Source organism: Amblyomma maculatum, chromosome 1 (genome assembly GCF_055883805.1).
Source record: "Amblyomma maculatum isolate TAMU_Amacu chromosome 1, ASM5588380v1, whole genome shotgun sequence".
NCBI lineage: Eukaryota > Metazoa > Arthropoda > Arachnida > Ixodida > Ixodidae > Amblyomma > Amblyomma maculatum.
The window spans coordinates 154,133,633-154,148,594 of NC_139344.1; the positions used below are offsets into that span (position 1 = coordinate 154,133,633).

The following is a 14,962-nucleotide window of genomic DNA, read 5'->3' on the forward strand; positions in this document are numbered from 1 at the left end:
GTATCGGGCCGAGAGAGACGAAACCAGTTCAATGTGCGCCAACATCATCGTCGCTCTGAGAAGGAACGCCAGCGATTCCGGCTGATTTGCACAAACCAAGTATCGCGAATCCGCTTGGAGACAGTACTTTTTTATAATTTCTCCGTACCTCTCACTACTGCTTCCGTTTAATATGACCATCGTGAATCTGACGATATCTGTAAGCGCTGAAGTTAGTTCAAGGGCAGCGTCTGTAATAGCTCTCCGGCACTCTTCGAGCGACGATCTAAACAAGGCTCGAATTCCCACAATTGTCTGTGAGAGAATCACGAACATCACGACCACGAGATTCGACTCCGATCGCGGTGGCAGCGTCTTGGTGGGGAAGAGATGAGCACAATAGCAAGTGTGCTGTGCGATTTCAGCGCACGTTAAAAAGCTGCAGCTGATCGAAATCAATCCGGAGCCCTCCACCCCTGCGTCCCTCGTAGCACATGTACAGCTACGGGGCGTTAACACGCTCCCCCCCTTCCCATTCTAAACTACATTGCATTCATGTTATGCCTGCTGTGACAACAAGTAGGCCTCGTTTAACACTTCAGTCAGGCCACCTCTGTCGCTATCCTATCAGGAATGAACTCCAGCCGTCGCTTCTCGACCAGCTGAGAATAGTCGGCCAGCGGACGACTCTCAATCACTTCTCGAAAGCGGTGCAGCAGCCACTCTCAGCCCTTCCTGGCTGTCTACATCACGAGTCCTTCCGGTGGCCGCCGCTGCCATTGCTGACCACCCTGGTGCGCCTTCCCGGGAAACAACCGGGCCGTTCCCCCGGGCCAGCTTATTACATAGGAAATCACGTGCGTCGAGATGCGCATTTCCGGCGCAGGATGTGCGACACTTCGGAATTCACGGACGGCATGCGAGCACCTTCCACGCCAGCTGCATCTCAGCATCCTTTGTGCACTGCGCTTCTCGAAATAGCCGGAACAGACAGTACGACGAAAGCTTGCGAAACAAAGGCCATAGCGCTTGCGCCTCGTCGATAGCGGTAGCCGACGATGGCGTCGCCAGTAAGCGACCGCACCGGCATTGCTGCAGACCCTCCTTTCGACTTGACAGTGGAGGGTGACGACTTGGATTCTACCTGCATGAGTATAGCGCGACTTGTATGCATTAATCTAAAAGGAAGTTTACAGTCTAGATGACATAGCAACGCCGCCAGCAGAACAGTGGCGGCAGCCTTCCTAATACTCCGCTATAGAAAGCGGCATGCACCTTATGTCTCCTCCGCACGCTGAGCTCGCATGTATTCCTGACAGTGTAGTACACCCTTCCAATATGCGCTCCCTGAGCTTCGCCCGCTTGGCTGCTGTCCGCACTTGACGCTAGCCCGGGGAAAGCAGTACCGCGGGCTCTCTAACCAGTTTCCCCCGCGTATGCCATGTAAAGGCCTATCGTGTTTATCTATCTATCCAATGAAGTGCCATTCAGCACCTCTTCACAGGCGCTCATCATTGGGGTGCTGATCGCCATGATCTGAAACCGCACGTTGCAGGATGTATTCCCTGGAGTACCTACACCTTGTACGCCTGTTATCTTTCATTATTTCGTTGACTATTACCGCGCTTTGCAGGGTCTGCGCAGTGTTACAATTTTTTTTGCACGTTCCCTTTTCACTGCTGTGTACACTGCTGTGTAATAAAAGATGAAAACTTTGTTAGGCAGCAGAAGCGTTATGAGAGACCCAGTGCCCAGAGTCTCTGTTCTGTGGTTGTTGCTGCCTGTCCAGTGCTTTTTTTATACGTGTGACTGAAACTATCCGCAACCCAGGTCCGAAGGCAGGGAAGAATTGTCTTTCCCAAAACTTGGCCATAAACTTCACGGTAGCACTGACATATATGAGAGATTAGCTGTCACAGACCTGTGATCGGAGACCGCAATGTTCAAAGAAAAACGTAAGATGCAAAGCACTCAGAGACACAAATTGAACGCCATGCAGTTCACAGTTCCCAATTAGATAGGACGTTCTTAACTTGGTACATAACGCAGTCTATGGCGTAGAAGATCCACGGATCGAGCTTAATGACAAACAACCACTGCTCGAGATGGTTGTCCCAGTTTGTCACGCATTGGTACCGATTCATTTGCATGCAGGCGCAGTTAACGGGAGTGGTGACATCTGGAAGGCGCACCCAGCTATACTGAAGATGCACATTTTTCCTGCACTCTCAACGATGTGCTCGCAAATAAAATGCGCGTTTCCTTCTTCGGTTGTTCTGTATTTTGCAGCAAAAGCTACACTGGGTTAGTAGAAGCGAGTTTCGCAATGCCTATCCGAGGCACAACTGCGCATGCGCCGTAACCATGACAACCAGCTGCGCCATTCCACGGTGTTCCGCCGCTGCGCCGACTCGTGACGCCATGTGCCTCGTTATGCAGCGTCACTGCGCATGAACAAACCATTCGCGGGTCACCCAGTGACTCGTCAGGTATGTGGGGCTCGCCACAGAGAGGAGGAGGAGAGGCATCCCGGCAGATGTGCGCGCCGGCGAGGAGAGGAGAAAGGTGGTTTCCGCACTGCGTATGCGCGCACCGCCGCTGAGAGCTGACCGAGTGGAGCAGGAAAGCGTCGGCCGGCATTGCATGCGCAGAACATGAAAGTGGGTTCTGCATAGAACGCCACTGTACTTTGATGCGGTCGACGGAAAGCTGGTTATGTTCGATGCAACGCTCGGTCACGCGCAGCTAAAGCTTTCGCTCCACATTTGGTTCAGCAACGTTGAACCCCTGTATTTTTTTTCTTCTTTTACCTATACTTAAAGGCCAGAGCTTTACGCAATATAAATAGAATTATGTAAGAAGGTATAAATAAACACATCATAGCGCTGTACAAGGAGCCATATGGTAATCGTTGTAGAAATACAGCATGAAACCGGAAACAGAATCCGTTCTGGCAATATGAACCACCACCAAAGCTCGCAGCATCGTACCTGCTTTGGGCAGCTTAGATAAAAATGTCAACTACCGTAACTGGTTTCAAGCTCTATTTTTTTTTTTCGCTGCTTTCGCTGGTAGAAATCGCGTGCTTGATAATCCCAAGACAGACCTTTTCAAGAGGCGGGGTCTAGTCGCAGTTTATTCACAATTTTGTTTTCATGTATTAATTTCTACATTCATCCTTAATAGTGCTTTCGTTTGAGTCCTGTGTAGTTAAGTCTGTTATATACTGTTATTCGCTTATGCTAACCAGTGTTTGGTTTTATGCGCTTTAGCACGTAGCAGTTACTAATCAGCTTGGCTCAACGTTTCTGTCAAACTACTCTGTTATGTAAGCTGACTTTTTGTTCCGCGGTACTGTGAAGAGACCGGTGTAGGTGGCGCCTGCCCGCTAGAGACTCGCCATGAGCCCCCGTCATCCTTTATTTGCTACTTGATACAAATAATTAAGATAACAAATAAGTAATTAGTTGCCTCTCATACTGACAGAGGATTATATAAGCGTGGGACTCACCCGAGGGACGGCGGAAGGCGATGAATTCGGGCGTGTAGGGGCGACCCGTGCCGGATCGGGAGTCCTCAGGGCAGCACACTTTGGCCACGTGGCGGTTCCAGCCGCAGATGGTAGGCCGGCCACCGCTGCGCACTTGCTGGATGGCTGGCGAGCAGAGCGTGATGTCGCGGCAGACCAGACCGGCAGCGCAAGGCGGTTTCTCCTCGGGAAAAACGATGGGCAGGTACTTGCTTCGCTCGGTGGGTGACCCTGTGTGAAGGTTGTCTCATATACACCGCGGTTCAAACCGCGAGTCGAAGCGCAGCTGTTTTTCGTCCGCTACAGGTAGTTGCTGTTTGTTGCACCTATGCATAGTTTTCTACACGCAGTTATTGTCAACCGCAGGGCTGGGTTTGCACGCGCTCCACATTTCGTTCATTCTCATAGTCAGCATTATGTTGTATAGGCGCTGAACCAGTTCCTCGTGTAGCCTCCTCTTGTACAAGCGAAGCTTATAAAAACCACTCTTAAAAAGGTCCCCAGAGTACATGAAAACACGACAGGAGAATGAGTGCCACTCAGCCATCATCAGCCTTGTCACCAAGCGTACATACCCAGAAATTCCAGACAAGCACATTTTAAGCATGACACGGCCGGTATTGAGGGGAGCGGGCGCTCTTTCTACGGCGGCCTTCGTAATAGGCGCGAAACAATGGGAGTTCTCAGTCAGTTACGACCATTGCCGCCGCATGGAAGTGCGACGACCCACTGCTCGCTCCCTGCTCGTTTCTGCAGCGACGAGTGACGTTCGCCTGGTTTCGCGCTATCGCCCGCTTAATTCATTGGTCGTCGTGAGCGCAGCACCGAAATGAAAGAAAGCACAAGTTAGAAGCTCTAGTTGCGTGTCGTCAATGTTGTCCACAAGTGAAGTCTTAACACTGAAATTTAGCCGTTAGAACCATCAAAGGGACGAATCCCTTTCTCTCGTCAAAAGTATGACAAGCGTATGACTGACGCCACGGTCTTACAATACAGAAGGCAGTATTTGATCCCATATGTCTCATAGTCCATGCCGAACTCCCAAGGGCTAGAAGTAAACTTCATAAATGCGAGGGGAAAGAAATGAAAAATAAAAGATTCCAAGTATCGGCTTCTACATATCGCTACAAAAAGCGTGCGTACTACCTCAAACAGGATATCTATCTTAACAACGAACGTGTTGAGAAGCAATAAATACAAATTTCGTGTTCTTGCACACATAGACTGACACGCACAAATTTTGACAACTTCAAAACGTGAGTCCGGCGAGCAATTTGAGTTACTATGAATAGCATCCTTATTTGCTCTGTGGTTATATTTAGCCTGCGGCATGCTATCAAACTATTGCAAACCATTATTTTCATAAATTTTTTTAACACAGGTGTTGGCATTATGATCGAGCATGCAAGTGAATGGCGCGCACTCTCCTCGAGACCTGCTCCGTGGCATGAGATGCTTTTATAGGGTCCGTTGTCGGCGCGCCACCGGTGAGAACAGGGCGCGCAGAAGCGGAGGAGAACGCGCGGAGACAAAACGAAATGCTAACACAAAGGCCAACATAAACGAAGTTTCGTGGGTCACGCAATTGTGCTTACATGCGGCGTCACCGCTGGAGCAACGCGCATGCGTCAACACTGTCTTCCTTTACTGAGCACTGGCTTTGTGGTTCCTGCTGGTGATCACAAGCGAGATCTAACTGTGAGTTTTTTTGTTGTTTTTTTTATATATAGTGCAGCTCTTTTGCGCCCGTTGGGAGGTTGAGCCGCGTCACACTTGGTGCCGTTGCCAGTGTAACCGAGCGGAAAAGAGTTGCGGGCCAAACAGAATTTCTCAGAAGAGGCGCCACGAGCTTTGCGCCGCTTCCTCGTGGCTCTTTCTCTTTTTCTGAGAAATTCTCTTTGGCTAGTGAGGAAAATGAGGAGCTCGTTAAAATTACACGTGCATACAAGCACCTCTGAAATTCCTTTTCTTAATATATCGCAAAAACGCTTAAATAGCTGCGCTCAGATTACACATTAGAGAGTATCGTAATCGTGCTAAGCATTTTTTTTTTTTTCAACGGAAAGATGGTTATCAATGCATTTTTTTTTTCGCTCATCGTAAGGTTGCATTTAGCAATAAATACATCCGCATATGCTTTTCCGGGATGCTTACAGTTTCGGTTTTTCATCCTCAAAAACAAACCTCCTTGGTTTTCTGCAACAGTCAGCACGGGAAGATTAAATAATCCCCTGGAGTGTACGTCAACAGTAGAATCTTAGAAGATTCTACACTTGCCTCACAGGGTCCGAGAAAGCTGCACGTGGTCAACCCGCAAGGTGTAAAAAAGGGCCCGACGCGAGGTTAAGCTGCAAGGGCTAATGCTGATGGGCGCAACGCCGACGTCAATGTCCTGTAACACGCGATTGCTGGAGTGGCCGGAGAGTTAAAAAAAAAAAAAAAAAAGGCGCTCAAGGGAGTTGCTATGTGCAGGAGTGTAATAATAAAAACGATGAATGTAACTGCATAATTTATTAAACACTCATAAGCTGCTTGGGATTTGTTATTATTTCAAGGCGCGAAACTGCGTCACGTATATGCATATACTAAAGCCGTCCTGCATGTTCGCCTTTAACCGCACTTTCAGAGCCAGGACAACGGTTGCCTTTACCTTAATGAAAACCCTTGTTCCATGCAACACGCTGAGCGATGTTCATATTGTTTGTGTCTTTTATGCATATTTTTCTTATTCGAAACTTCGTGGCAGTGCGAGGACAGTAGCCAGCTGCGTAATATTGTACGCTGTACATGTCTTGGATTGATTAGAATAAGGAGTATGTATAGTCCATACGCTGCGCCAATCTTCCCTGAGTATTTACCGTAGGATGCTTGATCAAAATATGCATATAGTTGCTAGGTGAACTTTGAAATGAACTGCAATGCAGAGAGATATCCGGTCGGTTTCCGATAAGTGACACACATTGAAAAATAACTGTAGCGAACAAGTCCTCATAAACGTGGAGCATGAAAGATGATAGGTCAGCGAAGTCTTCAACCTCATCGTGGTGCTGTCCAAACCAGCTAGAATTAGTGCAGTCCACATCAGGTCTAAATTTGACAAATTCCCCTCTTTTCACCTCCTGGTGATATCTTTGAAATACTAACTGCCATAACGAGCGACACTGCTGTCGGCAGTGATATTTATTATGTTCTTGCGGCAACGCCACCAAACAGCGTCATTAAACCGTGCACGCATCGTCTATTGGGCAAAACTCGGGTGTGCAGTTCATTGGCTGGTACTGGGATGTCTGAGGCGATTTTGGGAAGTGTTGGCCATTGTACACATGCGTGGATCAGCATGCAGGCCATCTTCTGTTTGTATGGTTTGTTTTGTAACGATTTTATTTACTTGTTCGCCCCCCTTGCATTTAGTTTCCTTATACTTTCTGGGTTTTTCTCCTTTTTCTCCTTGCGGCCGAAAGTTTATTCGCTTTCGTCGCTGCCGGTATCAACGATAAATCGTAGCACCCACCTTCTCATTAACTCCGGTTCATAGCAGAGAAGCCCGTGTTATAAAGAAAAAAAAAGATTAACGACGAGAACGCACTCGACATTCATACAACAGTAGCGCCCACACAGTTTCGGCGCCCAATGTGCCCTCTGCGGCGTTACATCTAATTCGGTCATAAACCGGGCTTTTTTTTTTTTCTTTTTTAGCATGTTCTTCTGAGGCCTTCAGCGTGCATGTACCCAAATCCTGGAAAAGCGAAGGCCCGCCAACGCGGGTGCAATTACTGTGAAGTGGATACCGCACCTGGAGAGCAGCGGCCACAGCAACGCAAACCTATGAGCGGGGATCTGCGCCCGTTCCTTCGTCCGGGTCGCTTCCTGAGCCCCGCGAGGGCGCCAGTCTCAAGGCCACCACAGCGCCGCTTCCAGCTGAACACCCGACAAGGTCGCCCTCCCTTCTCGTGCTCGGCCGGCCCGGCGCGCGGGCAGCCAGGTTCGAAGAACTGGCCCCACTCAGCAGCGCAGAGGGCAGCTTTCGCTTACGCCTTCGTCGAAGTCCGGTGTTGGTTACTGCCCCAAAAAGAAGCGAGGCGCCGATCTTTTTTGGGCGGAGATGGCCGCAAAAGATACTTGATTAACTCTGGTACGCGTGACTTTCTCACAACAGCGCCGCGGTCGATAAAACCGGGTAACCAGAAAGCGCGCTTTACCAAGCCGCCACCTGACTTGCTGTCGCTTAACCAGCGTACGCGCGCCGGCAGTTTGAGCCGCAAAACCAATGGGGCCGGTCTCGAAGCATAACTCACGGGACGCTTCGCTCGTTACGGCCCCACTTTTGCTGGTGCATGGCATTTCATTATTTTTCGAATTGCGAAAGGATACTTCGGTCGACAGAGAACAGAGCGGGCTCCCGTATTTTTCGTTCTCTTCAGAAGAGAAGTCGCAACAGTAGTTGTTCTGTCCTCACCCTTCCCTCTTGCCACCACGAGAGTGGCCACTCCCAGGCACACCTAGATCACATGGCGGCCGATGGAGCTCTGTCGCGTTTAACGCTGATAGTGGTGATAGCAGTTCTACCCTTCCCCTTTTCTTCATTTCTCTATCTTTTCATCCGGCTAGGGCGCGTTATTGCGCCCACCCGATACAAAGGGCGCAGCCACAACTCATCATCATCACCATCATCATCCACCCTCTGCCCCGCGAGATTTGCATAGCCCAAGGCTTGCACCTGGCAAAACGTCCGCCATGCAGGTGTCACTGTAGAGCGGCACAGCGCCTTCGTGGTTGCTGTCATATCGGCCGGCCCGCTAAAGTATAGCAAGACAATGCTGGCACATCTTGAGAAACGCATCGCTCGCGTTTCAAAACTATTCAAAAGATTTCCTACTCTCTGCTCCTGGGAAATCACTACCAAGTGAAGCGTGATCCCCCGCCAAGGTTGCAACTTGTACAAACGAAACGATCGGGCAAATGACAGCTCATGGAGCGACAATGTCAAAGCGCAATTTTGTCCCACCGCATCGGCGTTTTTGTTCGTGGCCCCACCTGCGTATTGCACGCGCGTAAACAGGCGGCGGGGTCCGGGAGGCCACCGCAAAGCCTTTTTTGGCACCCTTCCTGGCATCCGGATGTTGGGACCGTTTTGCGCAGTTTTCTTGGCCAACCCAGCATTACCCTGCGCACCGTAATACCTCCTTGCACGCAAAGAGAAACGAGAATGGCGGACTTCATATGTCAGTAACAGCTTATTCTTCGCAAGGATAGGCATTGTGTGGCGGAACTGCCCGTTACCGAACTGTTAGTCCCTAAAGACAGTCGAGCGGCACGAGGAGCCCCTGGCTGCTTTTGTGTCCAGGCCTTCTTAAGCCAAGACGGCTACAGCTGCCAAGCCATCGCAGAGCCGTTATCAAAAATGCGCGAACCACTCTGCTGGTAATAGTTGGGGTCACCGGAGTGCGTCATGGGGCTCGCGTGAAACTGTTGCCGTTCCAAACATTGTTACAATGGGATAGACAGCTCTTGACAAAGCCATTTTTAAATTCAGAAGCTTAAACTGAGGAAGAGGGCAGGATGTCTTGATCGGCAACGCACGAGCGCAAACCACAGGTGCTTTATTTAACGAGACCCCGGGTAAAATTTGATCACTGCGCCGTACCTAGCTGTTCACAGTGTCACTTTGTCGCGTGAACGTCGGGAAAATAACTACAAGTCTGCCGAGGGAGGAACTGCGGAAATGTTAATTGTTATGGTAAAGTTATAGAATATGTGAACAGATTGTCAAACTGTTTCCCAGTACGTATCCAAAATTTCTGGGTACGGGCTGCAATAGCTTCAATTAACTCGAAAGGGCGAGTTGCATACTGGCAGCATCAGGGATTCAATAATACAAATATGTGCCCCCTGGGAAAGGAATTTAGCGCTATCCTTTTTGACAAATGGGCCTTCCAGCAGCGTTTTGGAAAGCAAGGGAGAGTTGAACATCGTGAGGTGATCCTCCTGTGATGAGCGCAGAATTACCGCCAGTTTCGGTAGGGCAGGAGCTATTACTGCAATATTTCGACAGAATGACCTCTTGCATCCCCCTTTCGACAACCAAGTGATATTTTGATACTTCCGCAATGTTTATGTCCTGACGGTAATTGCAACGCTACAGCGTTGTAGACGCGTTTTAGACATTGACAAGGTTATCGCAGTCCCTATTTTGCTCCCGTATCTCCCCAAGGGACCGTAAAATAGACATTTGTCCCAATTGTCTAAAGCATGCAGTGAACCGAAAGAGAAACAGGAGCCCCAGCAGTCGGCACGGCGACCTCTCCCAGGAGCACAGGATAAGCGGCCTGCGAGTATGAACTTGCAGCCTTGCCACTGCTGTCATTGATTTACCGCCTGGGTTTTCGTTAGGGTGAAATTGGTGCGTGCAATATATGGTCCCGTGTCCAGGTAGCCACAGATAGCGGGCAATATTTTCTCAGGCGTACGTTCGTTCCCTATGTTTCCTTGCATTTTTGTGCTTTCGAGACGAAGGACTGACACGATTAAGAAGACAAGCAACGCCATGTGTCGAAGTGAATGATATGTCAGTACGCGGAATGGCGATGCTAAACGACGATTAGAGCACTTCTCTCGTCCCATCCAATGGCGCAACCCCGTTTCTCCGGCGTACGCGCTCTTCTTTCTCGTTGCTTTTCGATACACGCTCCTTCTCCGCTCTTCTTTCGTTCAGCTCTTCACTACGCGTCACGGACAAGACGGAGGAAAACACCTGATAGGAGCAACCCCATAGGAGGAAGGGATGCTGCCCACGACGAGACAAGTCTCCGCGGGTTTGTTTCTTTTGCATCCGAGTCGTGCAGCCGGTCCATTCCCAGCGAACACTGGGATCCGTTCCGGTGTCTGCTGCGGCCGCCTGTGCGGCGAAGGCAGGTAGCATTGACCCTTTGGCCACAGTTCGAGATTGGAGGGCAGCGCGCCCTCTGGACGAAATGAATGCTGCCCGATTCGGAGGTCGAGCATCATGCACGCGCGCTGTCACAGCCGCGTTGCGGAACGTGCCGGAGGAAGGTTACGCAATATCTGCTTCTTTTTGCCTTCTCGCTTCCTACGCGCAGCCGACGTCAAAACGAGGAAACACGGTAATTTGGCCTTCATCAACTATACTCGCTGTGGTCACTGCTTCTTCAAAGAGACACGAAAATTCCTAGGTTTCGGGGAGTAAAAGAAAGAGATGAATGCGATCGCTGAGGAAAAGCAATAACACTCTATTTGAGCTTTGTAGTTTTTCATATTATTGACTTACGCACCCGACAAGTATGGCTGCTACGGGCTAAGCAATAAGAGTGAGCAAGGGGTGACAGGGCAGCTCGAAAATCCGGCAGGCAGAGCGGCCTTTCTTTCGTTGGGAGACTTTTGTTCCTGTAACCAAAAAAGCAACCTCGGGTGCTTTTGCCCGTTCGGTGCCACTACGTGAGGCTGTGCGACAATCAGACTTCCTACAAAGTTGCTCTGCACTTCGTTCATAAGACGACGAAAAGAAAGACAGTAACACGACGTTTCGTCGTTCGTCGACGCTGTGCAAAAAATAAACGGCAACCAGCTAGTAAAATTTGTTGCCGTATCGTGCCTTCAAGAAAGTGAGTTCCTTTGCGAGCCACAATTTCTTCTCGCCTGGTCAGAAGACGAGAAAAAAATCTGGCGTAAACACGGCAACATCCGGAGCTACGGTGACCTTTCTGTTACTTGATGAGCAATTTCAACGGAAAAATAATACGGCTTGTTGACTTGGCACAATACACCAAGAGTGTGTATCAACCGTAAACTCTGCTGATTGTTAACAGAGAGCAAGAAAATTTTTCTTTTTTTTTTTCCAGGAAATTGGGACCTATGACTTAAGTGATAGCTTGACAGTTTGAATCAGTCTGACTGTTTCTTCTGTATCTGTACGCATTCCTTCTTTGTCTTACTATATCGTACTCTTGCTGTCACTCAGGAAAATTCAATTTTATAATTTGGAAGCACTGGGAAGATTTCTCTCTAATGAGGTGTGAGAGCGGTGTGTTTTTGGTTATTTTCCCTTCGTGTGCGGTCTGCCCGACACGGAGTTCACGCAGCCACTCCTTGGTTAATTTTGTGATGCGAATACAAGCATTCTTCAGCACTCTCGGTTACACCACACAGAGGAAAGAAATTGCGGGAGAGTCCCGCGCAAATTATTCGATGCGCGGACGTTGCTCACGATCGAAGCTTTTTGCATTAGCTACTCCACTAAGCGCCAAAACGGGTAGTAGTTGAGCTTTCCCATTGCACATTTCTATAAAGCAGCCTGGCTTGCACCTCTTACTCGGTGGAGGTATATGCATAGCCGTCTGCGAGACGAAGCGTGGGACGCATCTAGCGTCCACCTGATCGCCATACGGCGATTCACAACGCGAGAAAAAACACAAACGGAAACAAAGCGTGCTCCGTCATATATGGACTTTCCGAGGCCAATAAATATTCAAAGCCGAGTCGACTACGGCGCCGTGCGTGACTTATGGCAACCCCCTCAGCTGACCAAACAGCGACGGAATGAGCACACAGAAATTTCGCTGCGCGGCGTGCTTCACTCTGGTGGGAAGCGAATGACGAGCAAGGCAGGGCCGACCGGAGGGGGTAAGTACGAAGAGAAATTAGTCCCTAATTAAATGAGGAGTCATTACCGCCGTGCGCTACTCAATGTTTCTTCCGGCGCTGCACTGCGTCATAAGCCAACAGGAACACAGAAGAAATAAACAGGCTATAGTGTACTCATGCGAGCTCACTCTGACCAAAACCTCGGCAGGGCTTAAACGAAAACGATAGGCGAAGAAAAACACGTCCCTCTGTCATTAAAACACCGTGTCTTAAAGGCAGCACTTGTGAGCGTTGCTTCTTATAGGTAACGAAGCCATTGAAGCATATAAATATGTGTTCGAAAAGAATCTTTGCCGAAGAATTCATCGGGACCCTCAAGGTGGTCTCGTATTGCTCACACAAGTAGGATGCAGCACCGCCTCTCTCTCAAGCGATTGGTTTTCATTTCCGTTGCTATAAGAAGACTGACGCTTAATGCGAAAAATTGGGCACGATTTAAAAAAAAAAGAAAAAAAAAACTAAGAACAGTGTACCCCTTCCAGCCAATTCAGACATGACCTTTAACCAAAGAGTGCACAAGGGCGGCATTAAAAGGACCTGCACATTTACATATACTCAAAGAGAGGGGTTTAACTCTTGGCAAGGTCAGTAGAGTTGGGCCTTCCTTGTTGTAATAGCAAAGCGGATCCTCAGTGCAGTACCATTTATATATACATTGAATAAAAAGCAAACGAACAAACTCGAACATCAAGTTATGATTTGAGCAAATGAAGGCATTTGAAGTGCCGATGGTAGACTTTTGTTTTGTAACTTATTCTTATAGAGATCAGTTTTATGAACTCTATAGGAAGCTTTTCTAGAGTAAAACCCACGCTCTTTTCTTGACACTAATACCGTACCGTTCTGTAGGAGCACACTTGCCTACATTAAATGTAAAACCAAATGCACCAAGGTTAAATAAACACGGAACGCCGTCTCATCGCTAAATCCCAAAACTACAGGCGATGTTTGGTTGGGCGACGATGTATAATAACTGGGGCAAAGACAAGCTGCACTGTATGAGTCTTCAGCTCAAAATCACATAATTCGCAGTTCGTTTGATGAAACGAAGTCTGCGCAAAGTCGAGTTTTGGAGCTACTTGCATCTCAACACCATCGACAATTCACAGGCAGTAGTAATATTTTACGGCAGCTGTTTTTTTTTTCTCTCTCTCTCTCTATGTGTTTCGCAAACAAAAAATAAAGGAACTATGTTTAGCTCTTGAGCACGGCTGCTTATGAGCTGTCCGTGCACAAGGCTTGTGGGCCAATATGCGTGAGCTCAGTCTTTCGTTAAGCAGTGCGGGGCCAACGGCATTAAAAACAATCAGGCCGTCCTCATTGAACCGAACGCGCACCTGAGAGAGCGGCCCTTTTGGAGCGAAGGACCTGTCATCGAGGGCGAGAGGAGCTGTCACTGACCTCGGGCGACGGCGAGCATCAGAAGAAGGATGGCTGCTCCGGCGCCTCCACGCATGGTGACCGCGTGCTCGACGAGCGGAGGAGGGCTGTCGCGACCCGGGTGCGTGCAGGTCCGATCCTGGCCGCTGCCTCGGTGCGACTGGCGTTAGGTGAGACTACGAGCAGTGGACGGCGGCCGGTCTCCGCGGCCAGGCGATCTCCTCTCTTGCGTCCCCTCTCCCTTCCTGTCGAAAATTACCCGCTCGGGTTCGCCGCTCTTGGTCTATCCGCGGCAGCACGATCGGAGGGAGGGCTCGGGGTCGGCGCGGGGGAAAAAACAAGCGCAGAGACCAGACGCGCGAACGCACCAGAACAAACGCACTCTCGATGTGACACCACCAGCGCTCTGCACTCGGTCCTTTCTCGCCGGTCCCTTATCGCCCGCGCCCTTTTTCAAACTTTCCCGCGGCGGTCACTTCCGGGTCCGCGCAACGCCGCTGACGTCGCGGCTCACGTCGTCGCCGCCGCCGCTGATACACCTGTCGCGCGAGGATGACTCGTTGACGTGCGCGAGGCGAGGAAGCGCTTATCAGCCGGCTGGGTGCAGGGGTGGCATTGTTCCCACGGATGTTGCGCGCGGCGCCCGAGGTTCTTCGAGTCCTCGACGTAGCGGCCAAGAAGGCGCTTCAGGAAACGCTGCTTGGGAGCGGTGGTCGCACGTCGGATGCCGCAAGGTGCGTTGACGTCGGGAGCCCTCCGCAGACGTGGAAACGCTCTCTACCTCTGGGCTGCGCTCTGTCCCATCGAGCTGTCTTCGTAGAACTCAGCAGCCCATGGGAAACGCTTACGCAGGGGTCTCCTTGTAAACAGCCGCCATGTAGGCGCGTGCAATGGCCACACGTGGGCCGCTCAGTCGCTCCTCTCGGGGACAAGTGATCACCGGAACTGCATCTCCGCTATGTCATCGTGTTTACAAAACAATCCTTTTGTTCCGTGACTTAAACGGAAGTTGGCTAGCTGCGCCGTTATCGCTTTGTCCAATGGGAAGCCTCGCGCACAGGTGACAACGCAGTGAAATATTCTTAAGAACACGACGGGTGCTTTGCATCTACATGTTTTGTCACGGCGTGCACGAGCGCATAAAGCATTCTTCCTACTGCGTTTTTCCCAAGATAGCCCTGTTCCAAAATGCGCTTGACATGGCACATAACCTGAGAGATGATAAACCTTATGCAATAATGCACTCCTCTGCCGACGGTGAACGCTCTCGAACATCGCGTTCATGTTGGTTTTAACGATGAACTGCTATTGTCTTGGTCATTTTGCTTTTGAGGTTAACTTTGTCGAATGAAAAAAAAAAAAAAAAGCGACATAACAAAGGTCCAGCGCGTGTACTGCTTACTCTGCTATCCGCTT

At 49.8% G+C, this 14,962-nt stretch overlaps 1 protein-coding gene across 1 annotated transcript in view; it reads right to left on the reverse strand.

Annotated features, from left to right (window-relative positions):
• Positions 1–13,947, reverse strand: part of LOC146204666 (uncharacterized) — a 43,402-nt gene extending 29,455 nt beyond the window's left edge. The window contains exons 1-2 of the mRNA XM_084589372.1: positions 13,568–13,947; positions 3,491–3,739 (exon numbers count right to left, since the gene is read on the reverse strand). Of these exons, the coding sequence (XP_084445498.1) occupies positions 3,491–3,739; positions 13,568–13,622 (304 nt within the window). The 5' untranslated portion in view covers positions 13,623–13,947. The remainder of the gene's footprint in view (positions 1–3,490; positions 3,740–13,567) is intronic.
• Positions 13,948–14,962: the final 1,015 nt, after the last annotated feature.